Source organism: Coregonus lavaretus (genome assembly GCF_964263955.1).
Source record: "Coregonus lavaretus genome assembly, chromosome: 24".
NCBI lineage: Eukaryota > Metazoa > Chordata > Actinopteri > Salmoniformes > Salmonidae > Coregonus > Coregonus lavaretus.
Genome location: NC_140011.1, coordinates 16,340,924 through 16,368,874, shown reverse-complemented (window position 1 = coordinate 16,368,874; position 27,951 = coordinate 16,340,924). Strand labels below are relative to the sequence as shown.

At 43.1% G+C, this 27,951-nt stretch overlaps 1 protein-coding gene across 1 annotated transcript in view; it reads left to right on the top strand.

The window, feature by feature from the left end:
• LOC311100053 (trafficking protein particle complex subunit 13-like) overlaps nt 1-27,951 on the top strand; it is a 34,031-nt gene that overhangs the window by 5,573 nt on the left and 507 nt on the right. Inside the window, exons 2-12 of the mRNA XM_084140796.1 lie at nt 8,377-8,445; nt 14,096-14,195; nt 18,589-18,673; nt 18,790-18,917; nt 19,127-19,199; nt 19,673-19,717; nt 20,126-20,143; nt 22,035-22,168; nt 22,510-22,708; nt 26,669-26,769; nt 27,033-27,180. Coding sequence (XP_083996922.1) covers nt 8,377-8,445; nt 14,096-14,195; nt 18,589-18,673; nt 18,790-18,917; nt 19,127-19,199; nt 19,673-19,717; nt 20,126-20,143; nt 22,035-22,168; nt 22,510-22,708; nt 26,669-26,769; nt 27,033-27,180 — 1,100 coding nt within the window. The remainder of the gene's footprint in view (nt 1-8,376; nt 8,446-14,095; nt 14,196-18,588; nt 18,674-18,789; nt 18,918-19,126; nt 19,200-19,672; nt 19,718-20,125; nt 20,144-22,034; nt 22,169-22,509; nt 22,709-26,668; nt 26,770-27,032; nt 27,181-27,951) is intronic.

Sequence of the window (27,951 nt, the reverse complement as noted above, 5' to 3'; positions counted from 1 at the left end):
CAGAATCTCCCATAATTGTTCAATTGGATTGAGATCTGGTGACTGAGACACACACACATACTCTTTAGGACCTGTTAAACTGAGCTGTTGTTTGGTCCCACCCACAGCCCTTGTCTTTTTGGAAATTGGAACTAAAATCTTACTGCTGGCAATGTCATAAGAATCACTCACTACCCAATCCAGACGCAACTGGTTTCTCCTCTTATTTTTTTTAGGGATGGGCACAGTTGTTAGAAAGTGTGGATATCCGAACGGACGTTAGTATTCGATTACTTGGGAAAGTATACCTTTTTTAGGAGACAAAAATACTTATATTTTTCATTTTTTTAAGGCTTTGTCTAAAATGTAATATCTATGTGATATTGCTACGTAGCCTACAAGGATAGACCATTACGTTCAACATTTTAATAAACAACAGTTATGTCTAGCATGCTAGCAGATACAGTGCCTTGCAAAAGTATTCAGCCCCCTATTTTGTTGCATTACAACCTGTAATTTAAATGGATTTTTATTTGGATTTCATGTAATGGACATACACAAAATAGTCCAAATTGGTGAAGTGAAATGAAAAAAACTTGTTTCAAAAAATTGTAAAAAATTAATAACGGAAAAGTGGTGCGTGCATATGTATTCACCCCCTTTGCTATGAAGCCCCTAAATAAGATCTGGTGCAACCAATTACCTTCAGAAGTCACATAATTAGTTAAATAAAGTCCACCTGTGTGGAATCTAAGTGTCACATGATCTCAGTGTATATATACACCTGTTCTGAAAGGCCCCAGAGTCTGCAACACCACTAAGCAAGGGGCACCACCAAGCAAGCAGCACCATGAAGACCAAGGAGCTCTCCAAACAGGTCAGGGGCAAAGTTGTGGAGAAGTACAGATCAGGGTTGGGTTATTAAAAAAATATCAGAAACTTTGAACATCCCACGGAGCACCATTAAATCCATTATAAAAAAATAGAAAGATTATGGCACCACAACAAACGTGCCAAGAGAGGGCCGCCCACCAAAACTCACGCACCAGGCAAGGAGGGCATTAATCAGAGAGGCAACAAAGAGACCAAAGATAACCCTGAAGGAGCTGCAAAGCTCCACAGCGGAGATTGGAGTATCTGTCCATAGGACCACTTTAAGCCTTACACTCCACAGAGCTGGGCTTTACGGAAGAGTGGCCAGAAAAAAGCGATTGCTTAAAGAAAAAATTAAGCAAACACGTTTGGTGTTCGCCAAAAGCCATGTGGGAGACTCCCCAAACATATGGAAGAAGGTACTCTGGTCAGATGAGACTAAAATTGAGCTTTTTGGCCATCAAAGAAAACGCTATGTCTGGCGCAAACCCAACACCTCTCATCACCCGAGAACACCATCTCCACAGTGAAGCATGGTGGTGGCAGCATCATGCTGTGGGGATGTTTTCCATCGGCAGGGACTGGGAAACTGGTCAGAATTGAATGAATGATGGATGGCGCTAAATACAGGGAAATTCTTGAGGGAAACCTGTTTCAGTCTTCCAGAGATTTGAGACTGGGACGGAGGTTCACCTTCCAGCAGGACAATGACCCTAAGCATACTGCTAAAGCAACACTTGAGTGGTTTAAGGGGAAACATTTAAATGTCTTGGAATGGCCTAGTCAAAGCCCAGACCTCAATCCAATTGAGAATCTGTGGTATGACTTAAAGATTGCTGTACACCAGCGGAACCCATCCAACTTGGAGCTGGAGCAGTTTTGCCTTGAAGAATGGGCAAAAATCCCAGTGACTAGATGTGCCAAGCTTATAGAGACATACCCCAAGAGACTTGCAGCTGTAATTGCTGCAAAAGGTGGCTCTACAAAGTATTGACTTTGGGGGGGTGAATAGTTATGCACTCTCAAGTTTTCAGTTTTTTTGTCTTATTTCTTCTTTGTTTCACAATAAAAAGTACTTTGCATCTTCAAAGTGGTAGGCATGTTGTGTAAATCAAATGATACAAACCCCCAAAAAAATCAATTTTAATTCCAGATTGTCAACAAAATAGGAAAAATGCCAAGGGGGTGAATACTTTCGCAAGCCACTGTACCCGTAGACGTCCAGTCATTGTGCTAACGCTAATTAGCATTGGCTCGCGAAACTACCTCTAACTTCCTTCATACTGGACACAGAGACATAAAAATGGTATCCACCAGTTCATCTGACTCTGCCAAAATCCCGAAGCATCCCTTTAATTAACTCAGGAACTACACTTGTGTGGAAGCACCTATTTTCAATATACTTGGAATCCTTTATTTACTCAAGTGTATCCTTTATTTTGGCAGTTACCTGTGTGTGTGTGTGTGTGTGTGTGTGTGTGTGTGTGTGTGTGTGTGTGTATATGTATATATACAGTACCAGTCAAAAGTTTGGACATACCTACTCTTTATTTTTTTTACTATTTTCTACATTGTAGAATAATAGTGAAGACATCAAAACTATGAAATAACACATATGGAATCATGTAGTAACCAAAAAAGTGGCAGCAGCTAATGAGGATCCATAATAAATACAAATACATGTCATGTTTCTCTTTGAAATCAGTATTACTCAGACAGAAAAACAGATGCACGGCTCTACATTTCATGACATCATTATTGACAACACTGCACGCAATTCTATGTTCATAGGACATATATACTACCAGTCAAAAGTTTGGACACACCTACTCTTTATTTTTACTATTTCTTACATTGTAGAATAATAGTGAAGACATCAAAACTATGAAATAACACATATGGAATCATGTAGTAACCAAAAAAGTGTTAAACAAATCAAAATACATTTTATATTTGAGATTCTTCAAGGTAACCGTCCTTTGCCTTGATGACAGCTTGCATGGGGCACCAATTAATTTTTTAAATAATGTTTGAGTCTCTAAGATGGCATAAACCGTGGCAAAATATGTAGAATTGCAGGAAATGTGCAACATTTTATCTCCGCCACATGGCAAAATGTGTAGAATTTCAGTCAATTAAAACAGCAACATTTTGTCACTGCAGCCAACAGGAGGGCCTCTAACATTGCTGGTCGGTGACCGCACCATTGGCCACACCCATGGCCACGACCTTGCCACGCCCACCACCTAAGCCCCATTTTGATCCAGAAAAACCTGTGGTACCGCTCAGATGGTGTGGTCCTCTGTAGCTCAGCTGGTAGAGCACGGCGCTTGTAACGCCAAGGTAGTGGGTTCGATCCCCGGGACCACCCATACACAAAAAAAAATGTATGCACGCACGACTGTAAGTCGCTTTGGATAAAAGCGTCTGCTAAATGGCATATTATTATTATTATTATTATGGTGTATAGATCCTCAACTAGCCTAACGATCAAGAACTGAAACTAACCACTCGTTTTAATCCTCACAACCATTTCACGGAGAAAACACTAACCCTAGTCACCTTACTTTAACCCAAGGATTCCCAAACCTTTTGGGCCCACAACCCCATTTTGATATCAAAACAAATTTGGACCCCACCATGTAACAATACGTTATGTAATCAATGGCCAATGTTTACAGTTTTTATTGGGGCTATGACACTCTATTACAAATCAGTCTGAGAGTGCTTTTGACAGTATTTCAATCTGAAGGAAGTATGGTTTGAAGTGACTGAAATGCCTCAGAAAGGCAATACTTTTATATGATCTTCTGTATAGAAAAGAACATGATCATTGATTATCTTCTTTTCCCCCCAGGCTGATTAAGTGCCTGGTCTTGTTTATGTTTTTCTAATGAGAATTGTGGGTATTGTAGAGGGAAACAGAAGATATATATACGTGTTCATTATATTTCAGTGATGGGGTCATAATATTTTGTAGCTTAAACTGTTCAAAAGAGATCCACATTTGTAGGAAGAAAACAGAAACCGCTCTGTTTATTACAACCACATCTAGCGACTACCGGAGGTTACTGACATGGTTCTATGAACCAAGTGCGATTTTAACATAAATCTAAACTTAACTAAAGAGCCACTGAACACGCGGATTGGCACGTGTGTTTTTCTGTTGCTTATTAGAAAAACAAGATTGTCTTGGAGGTGTTTTTCCTTACCTATTCCGCCTTTGGTTAATGATGTATGTCCTCCATGAGACACTGTAGATGCGAAAGCCTATTACACTTCCTCAAAATCCCCAGAATGAATCTAAAATACAGTTGAAGTCGGAAGTTTACATACACCTTAGCAAAATAAATTTCAACTCAGTTTTTCACAATTCCTGACATTTAATCCTAGTAAACATTCTCTGTCTTAGGTCAGTTAGGATCACCACTTTATTTTAAGAATGTGAAATGTCAGAATAATAGTAGAGAGAATTATTTATTTCAGCTTTTATTTATTTCATCACATTCCCAGTGGGTCAGAGGTTTACATACACTCAATTCGTATTTGGTAGCATTGCCTTTAAATTGTTTAACTTGGGTCAAACGTTTCAGATAGCCTTCCACAAGCTTCCCACAATAAGTTGTGTGAATTTTGGCCCATTCCTCCTGACAGAGCTGGTGTAACTGAGTCAGGTTTGTAGGCCTCCTTGCTCGCACACACTCTTTCAGTTCTGCCCACAAATGTTCCATAGGATTGAGGTCAGGGCTTTGTGATGGCCACTCCAATACCTTGACTTTGTTGTCCTTAAGCCATTTTGCCTAACTTTGAAAGTATGCTTGGGGTCATTGTCCATTTAGAAGACCCATTTGCGACCAAGCTTTAACTTCCTGACTGATGTCTTGAGATGTTGCTTCAATATATCCACATAAATGTCCTTCCTCATTGTAATGATGTCATGTTATAGGATTGTGAGGACAGAGGAAGAGTTAAGAGATGAGTGGTTTGGGGCCATGAAGTCTACATTCCATTATGTCAAAGGAGATTACTGATATTTAGGATAGCATGAGTGATGTTTAGGATAGTGACTTGGGGTAAAGAGTGATGAACATCAAAGACAGGGAGTGCCCATGGAGACTTGCCAGATGTATGCCAGGAAGATGGTAATAAAGGCTATATATGGTAGTGTCTTCTTTGTTCAAGTGACGAAGGGCAAAGCCATGTCGGTTTGTTAGATGAACCCACGAGCTCGTGATTCAATAAATACTTGGTATAAAGTCTCCACAGAATGTCTAAGTATATCCTTGCATCCTTGATTCTTTGACACCCGAGAAACTCATCATAACACTGATGATGCCATCTATTATGTGAAGTGCACCAGTCCCTCCTGCAGCAAAGCACCCCCACAGCATGATGCTGCCACCCCCGTGCTTCACGGTTGGGATGGTATTCTTCAGCTTGCAAGCGTTCCCCTTTTTCCTCCAAACATAACGATGGTCATTATGGCCAAACAGTTCTATTTTTGTTTCATCAGACCAGAGTACATTTCTCCAAAAAGTACGATCTTTGTCCCCATGTGCAGTTGCAAACCGTGGTCTGGATTTTTTATGGCGGTTTTGGAGCGGTGGCTTCTTCCTTGCTGAGCGGCCTTTCAGGTTATGCCGATATAGGACTCGTTTTACTGTGGATATAGATACCTTTGTACCTGTCTCCTCCAGCATCTTCACAATGTCCTTTGCTGTTGTTCTGGGATTGATTTGCACTTTTCGCACCAAAGTACGTTCATCTCTAGGAGACAGAACGCGTCTCCTTCCTGAGTGGTATGACGGCTGCGTGGTCCCATGGTGTTTATACTTGCGTACTATTGTTTGTACAGATGAACGTGGTACCTTCAGGCGTTTGGAAATTGCTCCCAAGGATGAAACAGACTTGTGAAGGTCTACAATTTTGGCTGGTCTTGGCTGATTTCTTTTGATTTTCCCATGATGTCAAGCAAAGAGGCACTGAGTTTGAAGGTAGGCCTTGAAATACATCCACAGGTACACCGCCAATTGACTCAAATGATGTCAATTAGCCTATCAGAAGCTTCTAAAGCTTTTTCATTTTCTGGAATTTTCCAAGCTGTTTAAAGGCACAGTCAACTTAGTGTATGTAAACTTCTGACTCACTGGAATTGTGATATAGTGAATTATAAGTGAAATAATCTGTCTGTAAACAATTGTTGGAAAAATTACTTGTGTCATGCACAAAGTAGATGTCCTAACCGACTTGCCAAAACTATAGTTTGTTAACAAGAAATCTGTGGAGTGGTTGAAAATCTAGTTTTTAATGACTCCAACCTACAGTGAGGGAAAAAAGTATTTGATCCCCTGCTGATTTTGTACGTTTGCCCACTGACAAAGACATGATCAGTCTATATTTTTAATGGTAGGTTTTTCTGAACAGTGAGACAGAATAACAACAAAAAAATCCAGAAAAACGCATGTAAAAAATGTTATGAATTGATTTGCATTTTAATGAGGGAAATAAGTATTTGACCCCTCTGCAAAACATGACTAAGTACTTGGTGGCAAAACCCTTGTTGGCAATCACAGAGGTCAGACGTTTCTTGTAGTTGGCCACCAGGTTTGCACACATCTCAGGAGGGATTTTGTCCCACTCCTCTTTGCAGATCTTCTCCAAGTCATTACGGTTTCGAGGCTGACGTTTGGCAACTCGAACCTTTAGCTCCCTCGACAGATTTTCTATGGGATTAAGGTCTGGAGACGGGCTAGGCCACTCCAGGACCTTAATGTGCTTCTTCTTGAGCCACTCCTTTGTTGCCTTGGCTGTGTGTTTTGGGTCATTGTCATGCTGTAATACCCATCCACAACCCATTTTCAATGCCCTGGCTGAGGGAAGGCGGTTCTCACCCAAGATTTGACGGTACATGGCCCCGTCCATCGTCCCTTTGATGCGGTGAAGTTGTCCTGTCCCCTTAGCAGAAAAACACCCCCAAAGCATAATGTTTCCACCTCCATGTTTGACGGTGGGGATGGTATTCTTGGGGTCATAGGCAGCATTCCTCCTCCTCCAAACACGGCGAGTTGCGTTGATGGCAAAGAGCTCGATTTTGGTCTCATCAGACCACAACACTTTCACCCAGTTCTCCTCTGAATCATTCAGATGTTCATTGGCAAACTTCAGACGGGCCTGTATATGTGCTTTCTTGAGCAGGGGGACCTTGCGGGTGCTGCAGGATTTCAGTCCTTCACGGCGTAGTGTGTTACCAATTGTTTTCTTGGTGACTATGGTCCCAGCTGCTTTGAGATCATTGACAAGATCCTCCCGTGTAGTTCTGGGCTGATTCCTCACCGTTCTCATGATCATTGCAACTCCACGAGGTGAGATCTTGCATGGAGCCCCAGGCCGAGGGACATGGACAGTTCTTTTGTGTTTCTTCCATTTGCGAATAATCGCACCAACTGTTGTCACCTTCTCACCAAGCTGCTTGGTGATGGTCTTGTAGCCCATTCCAGCCTTGTGTAGGTCTACAATCTTGTCCCTGACATCCTTGTAGAGCTCTTTGGTCTTGGCCATGGTGGAGAGTTTGGAATCTGATTGATTGATTGCTTCTGTGGACAGGTGTCTTTTATACAGGTAACAAGCTGAGATTATTAGGAGCACTCCCTTTGTGTGCTCCTAATCTCAGCTCGTTACCTGTATAAAAGACACTTGGGAGCCAGAAAACTTTCTGATTGAGAGGGGGTCAAATACTTATTTCCCTCTTTAAAATGCAAATCAATTTATAACATTTTTTACATGCGTTTTTCTGAATTTTTTTGTTGTTAATCTGTCTCTCACTGTTCAAATAAACCTACCATTTAAAATTATAGACTGATCATTTATTTGTCAGTGGGCAAATGTACAAAATCAGCAGGGGATCAAATGCTCTTTTCCTCACTGTAAGTATATGTAAACCTCCGACTTCAACTGTAACTCAAGAAATCTGTAATACATTTTGACGTTTTTGCTGAGGATGTTTTAGTTGCACAATTTTACATCTAACCAGGGTGTTTGGTGCAGTATTTTTCAAGTTAAAAAAAATGTTTTATGTGTTGTCTTATGTAAACGAAGTCGGAGCTGCTGGGCAGGTCTGTCTCACTGTCTATGCTATTGGATAGAGAGCAATCACCGCAGCTGTTCACCCCATGTTAGTAGGCAAATGGACATCATCAAATCAAAACCCAACCTTCATTTACCCGTTGTGACGCACAGATGTTCCAAACTCCATTTTAGACTGACTTTATGACCAAAAATATCCTATTTACACTTTGTAGTACATTTTCACACTAGATAACTGTTTCTGACTCATATCGATGCCACATAGACCGTTTTCAAAGGGATTCGTTGCTTTTTAAAGGCAGTTGCTCTTTAAAGTGTCAAATAGCATGTTATTTCATGTTAACATGGAATTTCAATCTAGAATTGCAAGCAAGTAAACTTACCTACCTTACCTTACCTTAACTGAACTATTTTATCTCTTTTATCCTTTGTCTTTCACAGTGATGCGGTTAACAAAACCCACTCTCTTCACTAACATGCCAGTGACATGTGAAAATCGAGACCTCCCAGGTAAGCCTCTTGATTTATTTTACCGCCAACATGTAGTAGAGTTGTAGAATCTTTATTAGGCCTATCCAGTTTGCTTTGCAGCTGTAATTCAAAATAAATGACATAGGCATATCAATATAGAACAGAGAAAAGCTCAAATGTCTTTAGTCAATAAGTATTCAACCCCTTTGTTATGGCAAGCCTAAATCATATCAGGAGTAAAGAATTTGCTTAACAAGTCACATAAAAAGTTGCATGGACTTTGAATGACTACCCAATCTCTGTACCCCACACATACAATTATCTGTAAGGTCCCTCAGTCGAGTAGTGAATTTCAAGCACAGATTCAACCACAAAGACCAGGAAGGTTGTCCAATGCCTCGCAAAGAAGGGCACCTATTGGTAGATAAAATACAAATACTATATCCCTTTAAGAATGGTGGAGTTATTAATTAAGCTTTGGATGGTGTATCAATACACCCAGTCACTACAAAGATACCGGCATCCTTCATAACTTGCCGGAGAGAAAGAAAACCGCTTAGGGATTTCACCATGAGGCCAAATAAAACAGTTACAGAGTTAAATGGCTGTGATAGGAAAGAACTGAGGATGGACAACAACATTCTAGTTACTCCACAATACCCACCTAGCACATTTGGTTCCTTGGAAGTTGTGGGAACGTACGTTTTTGGTTTCGCATTGGTTCTGGGAACGAAGCCATAAGTTTCCTGACCAGTAAAAAGTTAAACTTCGCCTCTTCTGGGATGTTAATTTTTGGTTGCAGGGAGGTTCTGAGAACGTTTTACTATGGTTCCCGGAAGGTTTCCTGGGAGGTTTTATTAACGTTCTGAGAAAGGAAATTATAGGTTATTTGAAGGTAATTAAATAACGTTCTGAGGACACGTTTCAATAAGACTTTTAATAGCACTGCTAGCTTAGGTTAACTGTTTTGAACTCCAAGCACAGATATGACACATGAAAATTAATTTGCCTAAGCATTAATCATGCAAACACATTTCTTTTTTAATGTGGCACGGCGTCAAGTAAGATTCGAACCTATGATCTTCTGTTCTCTAGCCTTGGAATTAGTCCACTGCGCCACCAGGATGGAGCTAGTATGTATTTTTTTATTTTGTTTTACTCATACGAAGCTGTTCAGTTTAGTCTATTCAAACAGACCCCATTTCAAAGGAAACAAGCACTCATTAAGATCAGGTGTGGCCAAATAGTGGTGTGGCCAACACAGCTGAACACACTTAACAATATAGAGGATAGAAAAAGTTTTGTTGATGCTGAAAACGGAATGAATATGTTTTTAAATAAAATTCTTAGAATGTTCTTTGAACATTACTAATGTTTTGTTGTGGTTTTTATGGAAAAAAAATGGTAATGTCCTGAGAACGTGACTTTAAATAGAACCGTGAGGAAACTTGCAGAAAAAGTTATGCTGAAGTACTGAAATTCCCACAGAAGAACTCTCGGAGAACGTGACTTTAAATAGAACCATGAGGAAACCTGAAGAAAACCTTATGCTGATGTACTGAAATTCCCACAGAAGAACGTTGTATCTTAACGTTCTTGGAACACTTTGAGAACATTACTTTAAACGGAACCATGATCAAACCTGTAGAAAACGTTATGCTGAAGTACTGAAATTTCCACTATTTGAGAACATTCCCAATGTCAAACCAGTTGTAGAACGTTCCTAGAACATTACCAAAATTGAAATGAGATGTAACCATGTTTGAACTTTTAGGAAACGTTCTGTTAAAGTAATGAAATACCAAGAAAATAATGGTTTATTTGTCAAGTGCCTTAAATGTGCTGAGAATGTTTGAAAGCCAAACAGCTATCCTGCACCATTCCCAGAAACTTGTGGGAAGGCTGTATGCTAAATAACCATAGGACAACCACACTCTCACCAAGCCCTAAGAAACATATGGTTCTCAGAACATTATGTGCTAGCTGGGTACTAACGTAAATTACAGAGTGAAAAGAAGGAGGCCTGTACAGAATAAAAATATTCCAACGCATGCATCCTGTTTGCAATAATAAATAATAATAACTAAAGTAATACTGCAAAAAATGTTGCAAAGAAATGAACTGTTTGGCCTGAATATGTTTGGGGCAAATCCAACACATCACTGAGTACCACTCTTCATATTTTCAAGCATGGTGTTGGCTGCGTCATGTTATGGGTATACTTGTCATCAGCAAGGAGTAGGGAGTTTTTTGCGATAAAAAGAAACTGAATAGAGCTAAGCACAGGCAAAATCCTAGAGAAAAACCTGGTTAAGTCTGCTTTCCAACAGTCCCTGGGAGACAAATTCACCTTTCAGCAGAACAGTAACTTAAAACACAAGGCCAAATATACACTGGAGTTGCTTACCAAGACGACATTAAATGTTCCTGAATGTCCTAGTTACAGCTTTGACATAAAGGTAGACTCAGCTAATGGACGTTGCCACGAGCAGCACCACAGATATTGCGATGAGTGTGATGCAAGGTATACAGAAGATAGCCCTATTTGGTAAAAGACCAAGTCCATATTATGGCAAGAACAGCTCAAATAAGCAAAGAGAAATGACAGTCCATCATTACTTGAAGACATGAAGATCAGTCAATATGGAACATGTCAAGAACTTTGAACGTTCTTAAAGTGCAGGTGCAAAAACCATCAAGCGCTATGATGAAACTGGCTCTCATGAGTACCGCCACAGGAATGGAAGACCCAGAGTTACCTCTGCTGCAGAGGATAAGTTCATTAGAGTTACCAGCCTCAGAAATTGCAGCCCAAATAAATGCTTCACAGATTTCAAGTAACAGACACATCTCAACATCAACTGTTCAGAGGAGACTGTGTGAATCAGGTGTTCATGGTCGAATTGCTGAAAAGAAACCACTACTAAAGGACACCAATAAAAGAAGAGACTTGTTTTGGCCAATGTTTAGACCAGTGTAAATATGTCCTTTGGTCTTGAGTCAAATTGGAGATTTTTGTTGCCAACCGCCGTGTCTTTGTGAGAAGCTGTGTGGGTGAACGGATGACCTCCGCATGTGTATTTCCCACCGTAAAGCATGGAGGAGGAGGTGTTATGGTGTAGGGGTGCTTTCCTGGTAACACTGTCTGATATTTATTTAGAATTCAAGGCACACTTAACCAGCATGGATACCACAGCATTCTGCAGTGATACGCCATCCCATCTGGTTTGGGCTTAGTGGGACTTTCATTTGTTTTTCAACAGGAGTTCAAAGTTCAAACCTCCAGGCTGTGTAAGGGCTATTTGACCAAGAAGGAGAGTGATGGAGTGTTGCATCAGATGACCTGGCCTCCACAATCCCCTGACCTCAACCCAATTGAGATGGTTTGGGATGAGTCAGACCGCAGAGTGAAGGAAAAGTGCCAACAAAAGCTCAGCATATGTGGGAACTCCTTCAAGACTGTTGGAAAAGCATTCCAGGTGAAGCTGGTTGAGAGAATGCCAAGAGTGTGCAAAGCTGTCATCAAGGCAAAGGGTGGCTATTTGAAGAATCTCAAATATAAAATATATTTTGATTTGTTTAACACTTTTTTTGGTTACTATATGATTCCATATGTGTTGTTTCATAGTTTTGATGTCTTCACTATTATTCTACAATGTAAGAAATATTAAAAATAAAGAAAAACCCTTGAATGAGTAGGTGTGTCCAAACTTTTGACTGGTATTGTATGTATGTTAACCCTTTACACTTGTGGGAATTGGCCGATGGATAGGACTCAATTGAAATGTTTCTTACAGAATAAATATGAAACGCATATGCATTACCATGGTAGCAATTGAAAGGGAACAGTTTGGAGATAATGCAAAAAATATTAGACCAAAGCTGAGGACACAACCGTTCACCTGACACAAGACTGAATCCAAACGTTACACTGATGATTTCATGTGCATTTTATATTTACTGTACTTTTCACTGCATTTGTTGATAATGACATCTGAAAATACTCTGGATCCATTCAGTAACATGATACGAATATTCCTGGAAAATGTGTTGTAGGTGCAACATAAGACAAACAAATGACAAGGGTTTGAGTGAGAGGACTAACTGGTGTCTCCAAGTGGCCACACCTCTCCAAAGTGTGCACATTTCTTAAATAATTTCAATGCACTTTTGACTCAACTATAAGGGGCTTTTTTGAGCTCTCCTAGCTGTGCTGTTGAGGAACAACAGCAAGCACACTTGTAGTTGTTTTGAACACAACCCTGCATCCCCACCATCACACAATTACTGTTGTTTACGCAATCCAAAAACGGTCCATTATAAATCGCAATCTAGGTCAGGTGGGCATCATTTGAAAGCTTGTACTATTGCCAACATGACTAGCTAAGTTATAGAAAATGGTATTAGAGTGTTAGGTTTTCACACGGCAATTCAGGTAAACAGATCGTCATTTTGGTGCGCATAAGGTGCACGTGCTGCAGCTAATTTTCTTCAAAGTAGACAAACAGGCTCATTCTGTTCAGAACAACCCAGGGTATGATGCCATGTCATCTTGTAACTGTACTTCAAATAGTAATCATATACATTGGCACTGTATATGATATGAGTTTTATGATATGGACATTTGAAGTGCACATTTGGAGTCAAGGTTGTTTGGCTTGCTTGTATGACAATAGCGGGAGGGATGGGGGCATGTTCTTGTCGCGCGCGGTGTTCAAATTCAAACCCATACAGCATGAAGTCTGACGTCATGTATAGCATGTTACAGTACAGCCACTGTGTTCCAATGTAGGCATTTATCAGTGCCCAAATCGGGCATTTTCAACCCGTAAACGGGTACGAGTGTAAAGGACTACCAAGTGAACGTGTAAATCAACTAGCTTTCCTTTACTAGGGTTAAGCCTCTAGTTAAAATTCCAGGCAGGACGACAGTCAAATGAATTGAGCCAATACGTTCATTAACCTCTAAAATTCTGTGAATTCGGTAATCAATAATACAGCCAGCCAGTCAGCCAGCCAGCCACATCTAGCTGCCTCCCCCAATGAATCTCTACGGGATCCAAAGACTGTGTATATGAACGGCTCCCAAATTCAGTCGGGCAGGCCTGAAGATAATTTACAGTGTTTGTTTTTTGTTTTGGAGGCCTGCTGGGCCAGCACTGGGCTGGTAACCCAATGCCACGGAACCCATAAATCACAGTGACACTTCTGGGTAGGGACGCTATTATACAAGGGGGGAGAAATGAAATGAATGCATGGCCGTAAATCAAGATGAACGACTAGAACACTATATTGGAGACAGAAAATAAATTGTTGAAGTTTTTATGCCACCCAGCTCTCGAAACTTCCACACTGCTCATCTGAAAGCAGCCTTTCACTCAGAGATTTAAAATATTGACCTTGATCATCAATATTTAATTTACAAAACTAACATGATGGGAAATTTGATGAGGCTGACTATTAGACCTTGTAGTGACAGTTTTCCATATAGCCCTAAAACAGAAAGAATATCTGTTGAAAAAAAGGATGCAGTCCAACATTTCTAGCATTGTGTCAAGTTCTTTATGATCATCGACAACACTTAGCTGTATATATATGAGTAATTTGTGTGTGTGACTGTGACTAACCGTGTTTGTCTGTGTGTGTACGTGCGTTCGTGTGCATGCGTGTGTGTGCATGCATTCTACAGGAGATTTGTTTGGGCGGCTCATGAAGGAGGACCCATCCACTATTAAAGGAGCAGAGGCCTTAATGCTGGGAGAGATGCTCACACTACCTCAGAACTTTGGGTAATAAACACTACAGCAACAACCATTTGAACCCTTTGACGGATAGAACAGGATGAAACATTTAACATTACATTACAAAACATTAAGAACACCTTCCTAATATTGCCCTCAGAACAGCAATTCGTCGGGGGAATGGACTCTACAATGTGTCGAAAGCATTCCACAGAGATGCTGGCCCATGTTGACTCCAATGCTTCCCACAGTTGTGTCAAATTGGCTGGATGTCCTTTGGGTGGTGGACTATTCTTGACACACACGGGAAACTGTTGAGCATGAAAAACCCAGCAGCGTTGCAGTTCTTGACACAAACCGGTGCGCCTGGCACCTACTATCATACCCCGTTCAAAGGCACTTAAATATTTTGTCTTGCGCATTCACTCTCTGAATGGCACACATACACAATCCATGTCTCAATTGTCTCAAGGCTTAAAAATCATTCTTTAACCTGTCTCCTCCCCTTCATCTACACTCATTGAAGTGGATTTAACCCTTGGCCTACAATGGTCGAGCCCCCATCAAAATCTGTCTGTTTAAGCTAGAGATGCATGGGCTGCGTCTCAATCCACCACATCTGCCGATATCGCCCTTCTGCATCTGTGGTGAAAGGTAGCAGCGATAGAGCGGTGTTTGTCAGACCATGAGACATCCTGAAAATCGGTCTTCTCACGAAAACGTCTGTAGCGTCCGAACGGTTTGGCCTACAAATTATACAAACCAATCGATTGAAAGCTGAGACTCTCATGAACACAATGGTGTTCTCCGTTTATCTGTAAGAAAAATATGGAAGTACACAGTGCATTCAGAAAGTATTCAGACCCCTTGACTTATTCCACATTTTTTTACGTTACAGCCTTATTTCTAAATGGATAAAACATAAAAAAAAAAAAAAAAATCCACACACAATACCCCATAATGACAAAGCAAAAACAGGTTTGTAGAAATGTTTGATTATTTATTTTTAAAAAGAACAATGAAATATCACATTTACATAAGTATTCAGACCCTTTACTCAGTACTTTGTTGAAGCACCTTTGGCAGCGATTACAGCCTTGAGACTTCTTGGGTATGATGCTACAAGCTTGGAACACTTGTATTTGGGGAGTTTTTCCCATTCTTCTCTGCAGATCCTCTCAAGCTGTGTCAGGTTGGATGGGGAGCGTCGATGCACAGCTATTTTCAGGTCTCTCCAGAGATGTTTGATCGGGTTCAAGTCCCGGCTCTGGCTGGGCCACTCAAGAACATTCAGAGACTTGTCCCGAAGCCACTCCTGCGTTGTCTTGGCTGTGTGCTTAGGGTCGTTGTCCTGTTGGAAGGTGAACCTTCGCCCCAGTCTGAGGTCCTGAGCACTCTGGAGCAGGTTTTCATCAAGGATTTCTCTGTGCTTTGCTCAGTTCATCTTTCCCTCGATCCTCACTAGTCTCCCAGTCCCTGCCACTGAAAAACATCCCCACAGCATGATGCTGCTTCACCATGCTTCACCGTAGGGATGGTGCCAGGTTTCCTTCAGACGTGATGCTTGGCATTCAGGCCAAAGAGTTCAATCTTGGTTTCATCAGACCAGAGAATCTTGTTTCTCATGGTCTGAGAGTCCTTTAGGTGCCTTTTGGCAAACTCCAAGCGGGCTGTCATGTGGCTTACATCTGACCACTCCACCATAACGGCCTGATTGGTGGAGTGCTGCAGAGATGGTTGTCCACCTGGAAGGTTCTCACATCTCCACAGAGGAACTCTGGAGCTCTGTCAGAGTGACCATCGGGTTCTTGGTCACCTCCCTGACCAAGGCCATTCTCCCCCGATTGCTCAGTTTGGCAGGGCAGCCAGCTCTAGGAAGAGTCTTGGTGGTTCCAAACTTCTTCCGTTTGTGAATGATGGAGGCCACTGTGTTCTTGGGGACCTTCAATGCTGCAATTAAGTTGTAGAAACATCTCAAGGATGATCAATGGAAACAGGATGCACCTGAGCTCAATTTCGAGTCTCATAGCAAAGGGTCTGAATACTTATGTAAATATTTGTTTTCGCTTGGTCATTATGGGGTATTGTGTGTAGATTGATGAAGAAACAAATGTATTTCATCCATTTTAGAGTAAGGCTGTAACGTAATAAAATATGGAAAAAGTCAAGGGGTCTGAATACTTTCCGAATGTACTGTATATGGAGATACTTTTTGTTTATATATATATATGTGGACACCCCCTCAAATTAGTGGACTCGGCTATTTCAGCCACACCCGTTGCTGACAGGTGTATAAAATCGAGCACACCGCCATGCAATCTCCATAGACAAACATTGGCAGTAGAATGGCCTTACTGAAGAGCTCAGTGACTTTCAACGTGGCACCGTCATAGGATGCCACCTTTCCAACAAGTCAGTTCGTCAAATTTCTGCCCTGCTAGAGCTGCCCCGGTCAACCGTAAGTGCTATTATTGTGAAGTGGAAACGTCTAGGAGCAACAACAGCTCAGCCGCGAAGTGGTAGGCCACACAAGCTCACAGAACGGGATCACCGAGTGCTGAAGCGCGTAGCGTGTAAAAATCGTCTGTCCTCGGTTGTAACACTCACTACCGAGTTCCAAACTGCCTCTGGAAGCAACGTCAGCACAAGAACTGTTCGTCGGGAGCTTCATGAAACGGGTTTCCTTGGCCGAGCAGCCGCACACAAGCCTAAGGTCACCATGCGCAATTCTAAGCGTCGGCTGGAGTGGTGTAAAGCTCGCTGCAATTGGACTCTGGAGACGCGTTCTCTAGAGCGGCGAATCACACTTCAACATCTGGCATTCCGACAGATGAATCTGGGTTTGGCGGATGCCAGGAGAATGCTACCTTCCCCAATGCATAGTCAAACTGTAAAGTTTGGTGGAAGAGGAATAATGGTCTGGGGCTGTTTTTCATGGTTCGATCTAGGCCCCTTAGTTCCAGTGAAGGGACATTTTAATGCTACAGCATACAATGACATTCTACATTTTACATTTACATTTTAGTTATTTAGCAGACGCTCTTTTCCAGAGCGACTTACAGTTACAGTGAGTGCATACATTATTTAATTTTTTCATACTGGCCCCCCGTGGGAAACGAACCCACAACCCTGGCGTTTGCAAACGCCATGCTCTACCAACTGAGCTACATCCCTGCCGGCCATTCCCTCCCCTACCCTGGACGACGCTGGGCCAATTGTGCGCCGCCCCATGGGTCTCCCGGTCGCGGCCGGCTACGACAGAGCCTGGATTCGAACCAGGATCTCTAGTGGCACAGCTAGCACTGCGATGCAGTGCCTTAGACCACTGCGCCACTCGGGACTCTGTGCTTCCAACTTTGTGGCAACAGTTTGGGGAAGGCCCTTTCCTGTTTCAGCATGACAATGCCCCCATGCACAAAGTGAGGTCCATACAGAAATTGTTTGTCGAGATCGGTGTGTTAGAACTTGACTGGCCTGTACAGAGCCCTGACCTCAACCCCATCGAACACCTTTGGGATGAATTGGAACGCCGACTGTGAGCCAGGCCTAATCGCCCAACATCAGTGCCAGACCTCACTAACGCTCTTGTGGCTGAATGGAAGCAAGTCCCCGCAGCAATGTTCCATCCTCAAGTGGAAAGCCTTCCCAGAAGAGTGGAGGCTGTTATAGCAGTAAAGGGTGGACCAACCCCATATTAATGCCCATGATTTTGGAATGAGACGTTCGATGAGCAGGTGTCCACATACTTTTGGTCATGTAGTGTAGTTTAGAGCCTAAAATAAGGAGATAAATACATGTAAAAAATAATAATATTATTTCTTATCTCAGATATAGCACAGACACTTCAGAACAAACTTCCTTTCGATTTTTTTGGGGACTATCTATTGTTTCATGTAGTGAATCTGTTATTCAATGCGTTTCTATTGGCTAAAACAGTAATGCCAAATTCAATGTTTCATCCAATATATATATTGTCTTCATACCTTAAGGGGTCTAACAAATTCTAAATCAAATAGCTAGAGGATCCTTGGTATGATCATCTTAAAACAATTCATATCTTAGCTTAGAACCCTCCCCCCGGCTTAGACAGGGCTTAGACTCTAGAGGGTTAATAGTGAGACATCAATAAGGGATCATAGCTTTCCCCTGGATTCACCTGGTCAGTCTGTCATGGAAAGAGTAGGGGTTCTTAATGTTTTATACACTCAGTTTATGTCTTTCATTCCCCCTGGCCGATCATTTCTGTCAGTTTGTCTTGATCTGTTTCATTATAGAATCATCACATTTCTTGCAAGGCAAAACTTTTCACAGGAATACTTGTTAACTTTTATTTTTACCATACATTAATCCTTTTCACTGAAAAGCAAAGTCTCATTTCTGGTCTTCAGTTAGTCTATTGTCTTTGTGTGTGACACTTGCGTAACAACTTCCCTCTGCACAGAAATATTTTCCTTGGCGAGACCTTCTCGAGTTACATTAGTGTGCATAATGACAGCAACCAGGTGGTCAAGGACATACTAGTAAAGGTACAATACAGATTTACATAAATCCAATGGAAACATGTTTAAACTATCTCTGATGAATCCACTTGTCCTATTCACACTCCTTTAAGTGAAATCCCCCTTTTTGTCATGTCTTACAGGCAGACCTGCAGACCAGCTCTCAGAGGCTAAACCTATCAGCGTCCAACAACGCAGTCACAGAGCTGAAGCCTGAGTCCTGCATTGATGATGTCATCCACCATGAAGTCAAAGAGATTGGAACTCACATGTACGTTTTCTTTTCTGACATGGAGTAAATCTGGAATGACACCCTATTCCCCATATAGTACCCAACTTTTGATCAATGCTCTATGTAATTCTGGGAAAGGGTGTCACTCGAGCCACAGCTATGGGGAAGATGTACATCAACACATCTGCAAAGATGCATAGGAGTTCATTTGAATGCTAATATTTGAAGAATTTGTGTCTCTACTCCAGCTTGGTTTGTGCAGTCAGTTATACCACACAGGCGGGAGAGAAGCTGTACTTCAGGAAGTTCTTCAAATTTCAGGTAAGTTTCAAAGCATCCTTTATTTGAACTCTCCCATTCCCCCTCACTGAGTTATATTGAAAGCGCGGACCTCAACCCTGAACAATGTCACTGGTCCACGTCTGCTAAATAACTAAAATGTCAATATAAAAAGGCAATTAGCAATAGCACACAAGCTTTGGCTTTCGACTACCAAACAATCTCACTACCTACTATCCTCAGTCTCAGAAAGGATCTACTCTGTCACACAAATAAACTAAATCCAACTTCTCCTCCAGTAATACTTTTTGTATAAGATATACTGACTGTTTTAAATCAAATTTCTTGGCTCATGGATTTAAGTATTTTCTGTCACCAGAGATAAATGGCTATATTTTCTAATGTTATTGAGGAAGATTTTTCGTAGCTGTTGAATGGAGGAATCGTTTGAGAAATCATTTGAGAAATCATTTGAGACGTCTGCATTATTTAGCTTGCAATGTATTCTCAATCAGGTTCTGAAGCCGCTCGACGTCAAAACCAAGTTCTACAATGCAGAGGTATGTTTGTTTCTCTCTTTCTCCCTGCTGCACTTACCTCACTGTTTTATTACCTGTACCAAAACAATGACAAATACAGTTGTCTTACCAGCTTATTCAACTTTCTACCTTCTACCTTTGTCAACATACTTTAGCTATCTTCACTCACATAGTCCCATCTTTTCTCCAGAAATGTCCACTATCAATTCAGCAATTGGTTTTTAACTTGACATAAAAAACATAGTTTGCTGTATGTCATGTTTCATTCCATGGTCAGGCATTTTCCATTGGTGCCGCATATAGTAAAATGTGCTTATTTTCTCTCATAGTACTGTTTAATTTGCTAGAATATCAGATGTATTGTCACTTTCATTTGGCATGTAACCTTCATTTGTTTATTGTCTCTTGTGTTTTTATTTCCTCCATTAGAGTGACCTCAGTTCCGTGGTAATAGTTTTTTCAGTTTTCATTGCTCTTAACTCTCGCTTTCTTAATACTTTTTGTTGCAGCAATGTCTGTCTGTCTTTTTCTGGAGCCAATGAGCAAGAGCAAAGTCAAAATAATGAAAAAGCACGCATGGACGTTAACACGCTAGCTTTCAATGTGTTGAGGAAATATTTCTGAAAACTCCATAACGATATTGTGGGGAATAAAAGTCTATAGGAAAATTATGTGGCACATTAGCCTGGCTGATGCGACTCACGTGGTACACAGCGAGGGAGAGCTGTAACACTGCTCTGGACAGGAGCCCATTGATGGTACAATATTTGCACAGAAATTGGCTTGAGCTTTGATTGGTTTTCTCAAACGTTTTTGTTTTTCCTGGCGGGTTGAGACCTCTCGTTGTTTGGATTTGAAAATCCAACAGTTGTATTGGAAGGGGGCAGCGATCGGGGGCTGTGTGTGGCTGTCCATGTGGGTGTTTGAGTGAGAAAGACACAGAAGAGAACCAATCAGTTAAAAAGCACAGCCCCCTTCAATATCAACACATCGTGCCGACAACATCAAAAGAGCCTTTCCAGACTGTGAAGTCAGGAAGACTTCAAGTTTGGTGTCAGCCAGACTAGTGAGATATTACTTTTTGCAAGGAAATCAGGTATCATGCTGCTTTAATAAAGGTCCATGAAATGCTTTTTCCACTGTTTTGCCATTGCTCTGACTTTTCCTCTTCAAGGCGTTTGCCCTCTCGCTAACTCATCTGTCACAGGACTTTCGCAGCCCAAGACAAAATTGGTCTAGGGCTGCGAAATGGTGCCCTATTCCCTATATAGTGCACTACTTAGGGCTCTGGTCAAAAGTAGTGTACTATAGTGAATAAGGTGCCATTTCAGACAAAGGTCTGTATGATTGTAGTGGGGTTTCCATTTCTACAGTTCTTTTGAATGATTGGATTCAGAATGTAGATTTGAATGATATTTTTCAATCGAAATCCAGTACCAATCTCTGATGCTTTACATTTTAATGATGTTTGTAGAGTTGGTGATTATGAATCTGATTGTGAATGTATATGTTTACTTCACTCTTTAACTGAAATAAACTCTTTCAAGAGTCCAAATAGATCAAATAAAGTGAAACATTCTTCACATAAGGCTCTGGCCAAAAATAGCTGCACCACATGGGGAATAGGGTGCTATTTGAGATGTGTCCGATCTGAGGCGTTGGGTTGGATGATTGGTCAGGCTCGGCATGGGAGATGTAAAATAGAGGTGCTCTGCTCTGTAACAATAACCCCAGTCTGTCTGTCTAGCTGTCTGGCAGAATGTTTCTGTCTGTGGTCCCTACTTAATCACTAGCCTTTGAATTGCAGGCATGAACTAATCTCAGAGCGCTCCTCTGTTCAGTTCAGTACTAATCCACTCCTCAAAGGTAAACTGAGCAGACTTTGGTACTCCATTTGGGCCCCACTGGTTGGTTTTTCATAGGACTGACAAAGACATGAAAACCCTGTCTTACTGGAGTTCTAATTTATATTTTTGCATTTACATTTTAGTCATTTAGCAGACGCTCTTATCCAGAGCGACTTACAGTTAGTGAGTGCATACATTTTTATTTTTTTCATACTGGTCCCCCGTGTAACATTTCTGACACATTCATACAGTACATGCCTAGGTTATACAGGTAATTTGTGGTGTTTTCTAGATTCTACCTGTATAAATTACATGTTTTCAGAAAAATGTGACACACACTAGGCCTAAATGAAATCTACAATATCCCCTTTAGTGGCCAATATAAGTACATTGAAAGGGAATTTAAGTCGAAGCGCTGCCCAGTTAGGTCCTTTGAGCTATTCCTCTAGTTAGCATTAGCGTCTAACGTTAGCGCTGACCCCTGACCCCAGACAGACGAGGTGTTCCTGGAGGCCCAGATCCAGAACATCACCACATTGCCCATGTTCATGGAGAAAGTGTCCCTGGAGCCCTCCATGATGTACAACGTCACTGAGCTCAACACCGTGGAGACTGGGGACGTAGGGTAAGGGAGACACACACATCTCACACAAACTTATTTTAGTTATGTTTGGATTGTTCAGTAAAAAGGCAGTAAAATAAGAAAGATATACATGTGAAGAAGAAAAAGGAAACCAACAAGAGTTTCGAGTGTCGATACTTATAGTGTTATTTTACTGCTTTTTTGTTAAAACATTTAGACTGTGAAAGCTGTATGACTATTCTGATTGGAAACTATGCTGCTTACAAAATACAGCATTCACTCTGCCAGGTTTTATCAGTGTAGCTGAAGACGCCCCCACTATATGTCAAAGGTAATAGGTTTTCAGTGTCAGCTCAGACTTCTCCACCCTGACTGTGTTCCAGAACGTCTACGTTTGGAAAGATGTCTTACCTGCAGCCCATGGACACGCGCCAGTACCTCTACTGTCTGAAGCCCAAGCCAGAGTTCGCAGAGAAGGCAGGCGTCATCAAGGGCGTGACGGTGATCGGCAAACTGGACATTGTGTGGAAGACCAACTTAGGAGAAAGAGGAAGGCTGCAGACAAGCCAGCTACAGAGAATGGTACCACTACATTATCAGTTACAGTATATGGTTCATAGTCACAGTATACAGTATGGTTGTTGCATAACAGGACATTCTCAGTCTCAATGCTGTGGTTGTCTTTGTGGTCATTTGTTGAGTGGTGATGATGATGTTGAGTGGTGGTGATGTTGAGTGGTGGTGATGATGTTGAGTGGTGATGTTGAGTGGTGGTGATGATGTTGAGTGGTGATGTTGATGTTGAGTGGTGGTGTTGATGTAGTCATTGTTCTTGTTTTTGTCAGAGTCATACCTGGGCTGTTGCCAAATGTGACTCATTGGAGAATTACAATGAAAATAGCATAGCTCAAGATGATGATTGTATTCGCAATATATTCTCAATTATTCTCAATTGGGTAATGCAGTCATTCGTTTCCAAATTGGCCTACACCAAAATGTGATGTCACAAAGCCTGTTGCCCAGGGGTACCAACCAAACGACCACCCAAAAACACACAGGTGAATATCCCGGCGATAAAAGTACATAATGCTCAACTGAGCTAGCGACACCTCCACATGGAAACAATAACACACAAAGACATGGGGAGCAGAGGGAATACTTATACAGAGACTGATGAGGGGATATGAACCAGGTGTGTGTGAAAAACAAGACAAAACAAATGTAATGATGAAAAAAAGAGCGGCAGTGGCTAGAAGGCCGGTGACGACGAACGCCGAAGCCTGCCAGAACAAGGAGAGGAGGAAGTTTCAGGGCAGGTTGTGACAGTACCCCCCCCCCCCCCCCCCCCCCCCTTGACGCGCAGCTCCAGCACACAGGCCTCGGGGACGGCCAGGAGGACGCGGAGCAGGGCGATCCGGAGGCGACGGTGGAAATATCGCAACAGGGAGGGATCGAGGACATCCTTCACCAGGATCCAGCACCGCTCCTCCGGACCGTACCGCTCCCACTCCACGAGGTACTGAAGGCCCCCCACCCGATGCCTCGAATCCAGGATGGAACGGACAGAGTACGCCGGGGCCCCCTCAATGTCCAGAGGGGGCGGAGGGACCTCCCTCACCTGAGACTCCTGGAGCGGACCAGCCACCACCGGCCTGAGGAGATGCACGTGAAACGAGGGGTTAATACGGTAATCAGTAGGGAGCAGCAACCTATACGTAACCTCGTTCACTCTCCTCAGGACTTTGAACGGCCCCACAAACCGTGGGCTCAGCTTCCGGCAGGGCAGGCGGAGGGGCAGGTTCCGGGTCGAGAGCCAGACCCGATCCAAAGACCGGGGCCTCACTGTGGTGGCTGTCAGCGTTGGCCTTCTGGTGCCGCACGCCGCGCTGGTGGTGGACGTGGGCGGCGTTCCACGTCTCCTCCGCGTGCCGAAACCAGTCTTCCACCGCAGGAGCTTCAGTCTGGCTCTGATGCCACGGTGCCAGGACCGGCCCAAGGCGAGAACACCGACCACTCCCCCAGCCGGTCCTGGCAGTAGGACCACAGGAACCTATCCACATCCTGATTCACCCATTCCACCTGCCCATTAGATTCGGGGTGAAACCCAGAGGTAAGGCTGACTGAGACCCCCAGATGTTCCATGAACGCCTTCCAGACCCTAGACGTAAACTGGGGACCCCGGTCAGACACTATGTCCTCTGGCACCCCGTAGTGCCGGAAGACATGAGTAAACAGGGCTTCCGCAGTTTGCAGGGCCGTGGGGAGACCGGGCAGAGGAAGGAGGCGTCAGGCTTTAGAGAAGCGGTCCACAGCGACCAGGATGGTGGTATTACCCTGAGAGGAGGGTAGATCAGTTAGGAAATCGATCGATAAGTGGGACCATGGCCGTTGTGGAACTGGTAAGGGATGTAACTTACCCGCTGGAAGGTGCCTAGGTGCCTTACTCTGGGCGCACACCGAGCAGGAGGAGACATACACCCTCACGTCCTTAGCCAAGGTAGGCCACCAGTACTTCCCGGTCAGGCAGCGCACCGTACGGCCGATGCCTGGGTGACCAGAGGAGGGGGACGTGTGTGCCCAATAGATAAGACGATCACAGACACTAGATGGCACGTACCGAAGCCCAGCTGGGCACTGAGGTGGAGATGGCTCTGTGCGTAACGCCCGCTCTATGTCCGCGTCCACTGCCCACACCACCGGCGCCACAATGCAGGAGGCCGGGAGTATGGGGTGTTGTCAATGGGCCTCTCCTCTGTGTCGTACTGCCGTGACAGTGCATCTGCCTTCACGTTTTTAGTGCCTGGTATATAGGACAGCGTGAAATCAAAAAGGGTGAAGAACAAGGCCCACCTGGCCTGGCGAGGGTTCAGCCTCCTTGCTGCCCGGATGTACTCCAGGTTACGGTGGTCACACCAACAGAAACAGCTAGACACCTACCCTGACACTCTCGCGACCACCCCGTGAGAACCCTCTGCGGCCATGAAAAGGTTGGGTCGTGTAGTGCTAGCCAGGGAAGGCCCAACACAACAGGGAAATCAGGGGACTCAAGAATATGAAAGGTGATTTGCTCCCTATGGGTCTCCTGTGTAATCATAGTGACTGGTGCTGTAACCTCCCTAACAAAACCTGACCCTAATGGTCGACTGTCAAGTGCTTTGATGGGCAATGGAATGGATAGGGGAACCAATGTAAGACGTAAAAGCTAAAGACCTGTCCATAAAGTTCCCAGCTGCTCCTGAATCTACTAGTGCCTTACACTGGGGACCTACCGTGTAATCAGGGAAGTGGACGTGGATGGTTAACTGTGCAGCAGAGGGCACTGAACGAGTGTGGATTTGCACTCCCTGGGGTGACACGAGAGCGCCCTGCCTGCCGCCTCCAGAACCAGAAGAACTCTGACGACATCGTGTAGCAGAATGTCCTCTTCTGCCACAAGAGTGACACTGGATCTGTCGTCCTCCGTTCTTCTGGACCGCTGCACCACCCTGCTCCATCGGAACGTGAGCTGTGGTGAGGGGGGGTGAAATGGGCAGGCCCCTACCAGGACGTCCTCTCGAAGCCAGCAGGTTGTCCAACCGGATGGCAATGTCCACCAGTTGGTCGAAGGTCAGAGTGGTATCCCGGCAGGCTAGCTCCCTTCGGACGTCCTCACGCAGGCTGCATCGGAATTGGTCGATGAGGCACCGCTCGTTCCACCCGGACAGGTGAATACCACTGGGTGCTGGTATGTGGATGGCTGGATCCGGTCGCTCAGCTGGTTCCGCAGGGTCGGGTCCTCTACTCTCCAGGCGCTGGACGGCCTAGAGAACCCAATCCATCGCTTCGCCCAAGCTGGCTAATATATTGGAATGCTCCCGCAACCGCTTAACGACTCCAGGCATATTCCCCGCTCCTGCTGACTCCATGCTGTTGGGTGTGTTATTCTGTAGCGGGTGATTCGGACGGAGTCAGGCGCAGGAGGTGTGAATCACAGAATACGGTTTATTCGTCCAATACAGCAGTTAGCAGCAATGCGTAAACCAAATACAGTGCACCTTCAATGTGTACTGGGAAAACAAAAACACACGGGTGAATATCCCGGCAATAAAAGTACATAATGCTCAACTGAGCTAGTGACACCTCCACATGGAAACAATAACACACAAAGACATGGGGAGCAGAGGGAATACTTATACAGAGACTGATGAGGGGATATGAACCAGGTGTGTTTGAAAAACAAGACAAAACAAATGTAATGATGAAAAGAGGAGCGACAGTGGCTAGAAGGCCGGTGAAGACGAACGCCGAAGCCTGCCAGAACAAGGAGAGGAGGCAGCTTCGGAGGAAGTCGTGACAGTTATTCTGTGCTATTGCCTGGATCGGAGAGTGTAATTATTATTATTGTGTGTTGACCAGTATGAGTTGGTTTTCCTCTCGTCTCCTTATTAAAAAGAAGAATACTGCTAATCTTGATGCTTCCAAAAAATTTATGCATCTTATGTACCAACGTTTCGGTCTCAGTCGACCTTCATCAAGGTATTTTTTCCCCCTCGTCTCCGCCAGGCTCCAGGTTATGGAGATGTCAGGCTATCACTGGAGATGATCCCAGACACCGTCAACCTAGAGGAACCCTTCGACATAACCTGTAAAATCACCAACTGCAGGTATAGTCATACAGACTCCTCAAATATTATTGTACACCAGGGTTGGGGTATATACCATTTCAATTCAGTTGACTGAATTGAAATGGAATTGACCTCAATTCTGCTATACACATACTGATCTTTATATGCTTTAGTCAACTCCCCTGTCTGTCATTGTCATGCCATTTCATTAATGTACAAGAAGGAATGACAACCGATAGTCAGATGGCTTGGTTAAAGAACATACAGATGTGTAACCAGGCTGTGTGTGTGTGTTGTTGCAGTGAGAGGACCATGGACCTGGTGCTGGAGATGTGTAACACCTGCTCCATCCACTGGTGTGGTGTATCAGGGAGACAGCTAGGCAAAGTCAGCCCCAGTGCCTCACTCGCTCTGCCCCTCAAACTCCTCTCCTCTGTCCAGGGACTGCAGGTATTTCAAAAGTTATTCATGTTATAATACTTGGTAACACTTAGCTTAAAGCAGAGAGGTATCAAGCTTTAATACTTGTCATAAGCATGTAATACAAGATGTCTTTTAACAAGACTTATAATATGTTATGTCCCTCGATGCATAACATTTAACTGTTTCAAACTGGCTGTGATTTAGTGTGGATCATTGTGAGATGATTAAAAGATATAAGGCCATACCATTTTAATTAAATATTTTACGAATGCCCCTCTTCACTTTCCTCAAAAATAAAAATGGAATCTGAAAAATGAAAAAGTTACAATATTATAACAAAGATAATAGCAAAAATAATGTCCTCAAGCCTCCAGTAAAGAGATATACACAACTTCCTCACGGATTATGGTTGAACTTTGCCTCTTTTATCCTCCTCAAGAGGCTAAAATCTATTGATTAGGTCGCTAGCTGTTGAACTAAGTTTGCTATAGTATTTTAGCAAGAAGGTCCACTTTTCAATGTTTTAGTTGCTCGCTCACCTCAACAACAAAAAATTAATCCATTAAACATTCAATTGGCCTAAATGGGGTCATACATGCTCATGAGAAGCCTTACAATGCATTGTAACTGCATCACAATGCATTATACCTGGATGCTTTCAGTGTTACCCACTAAGCATGTATGACCCTTTATGATGTCAGTGGTCCTCTGTAGCTCAGCTGGTAGAGCACGGCGCTTGTAACGCCAAGGTAGTGGGTTCGATCCCCGGGACCACCCATACACAAAAATGTATGCACT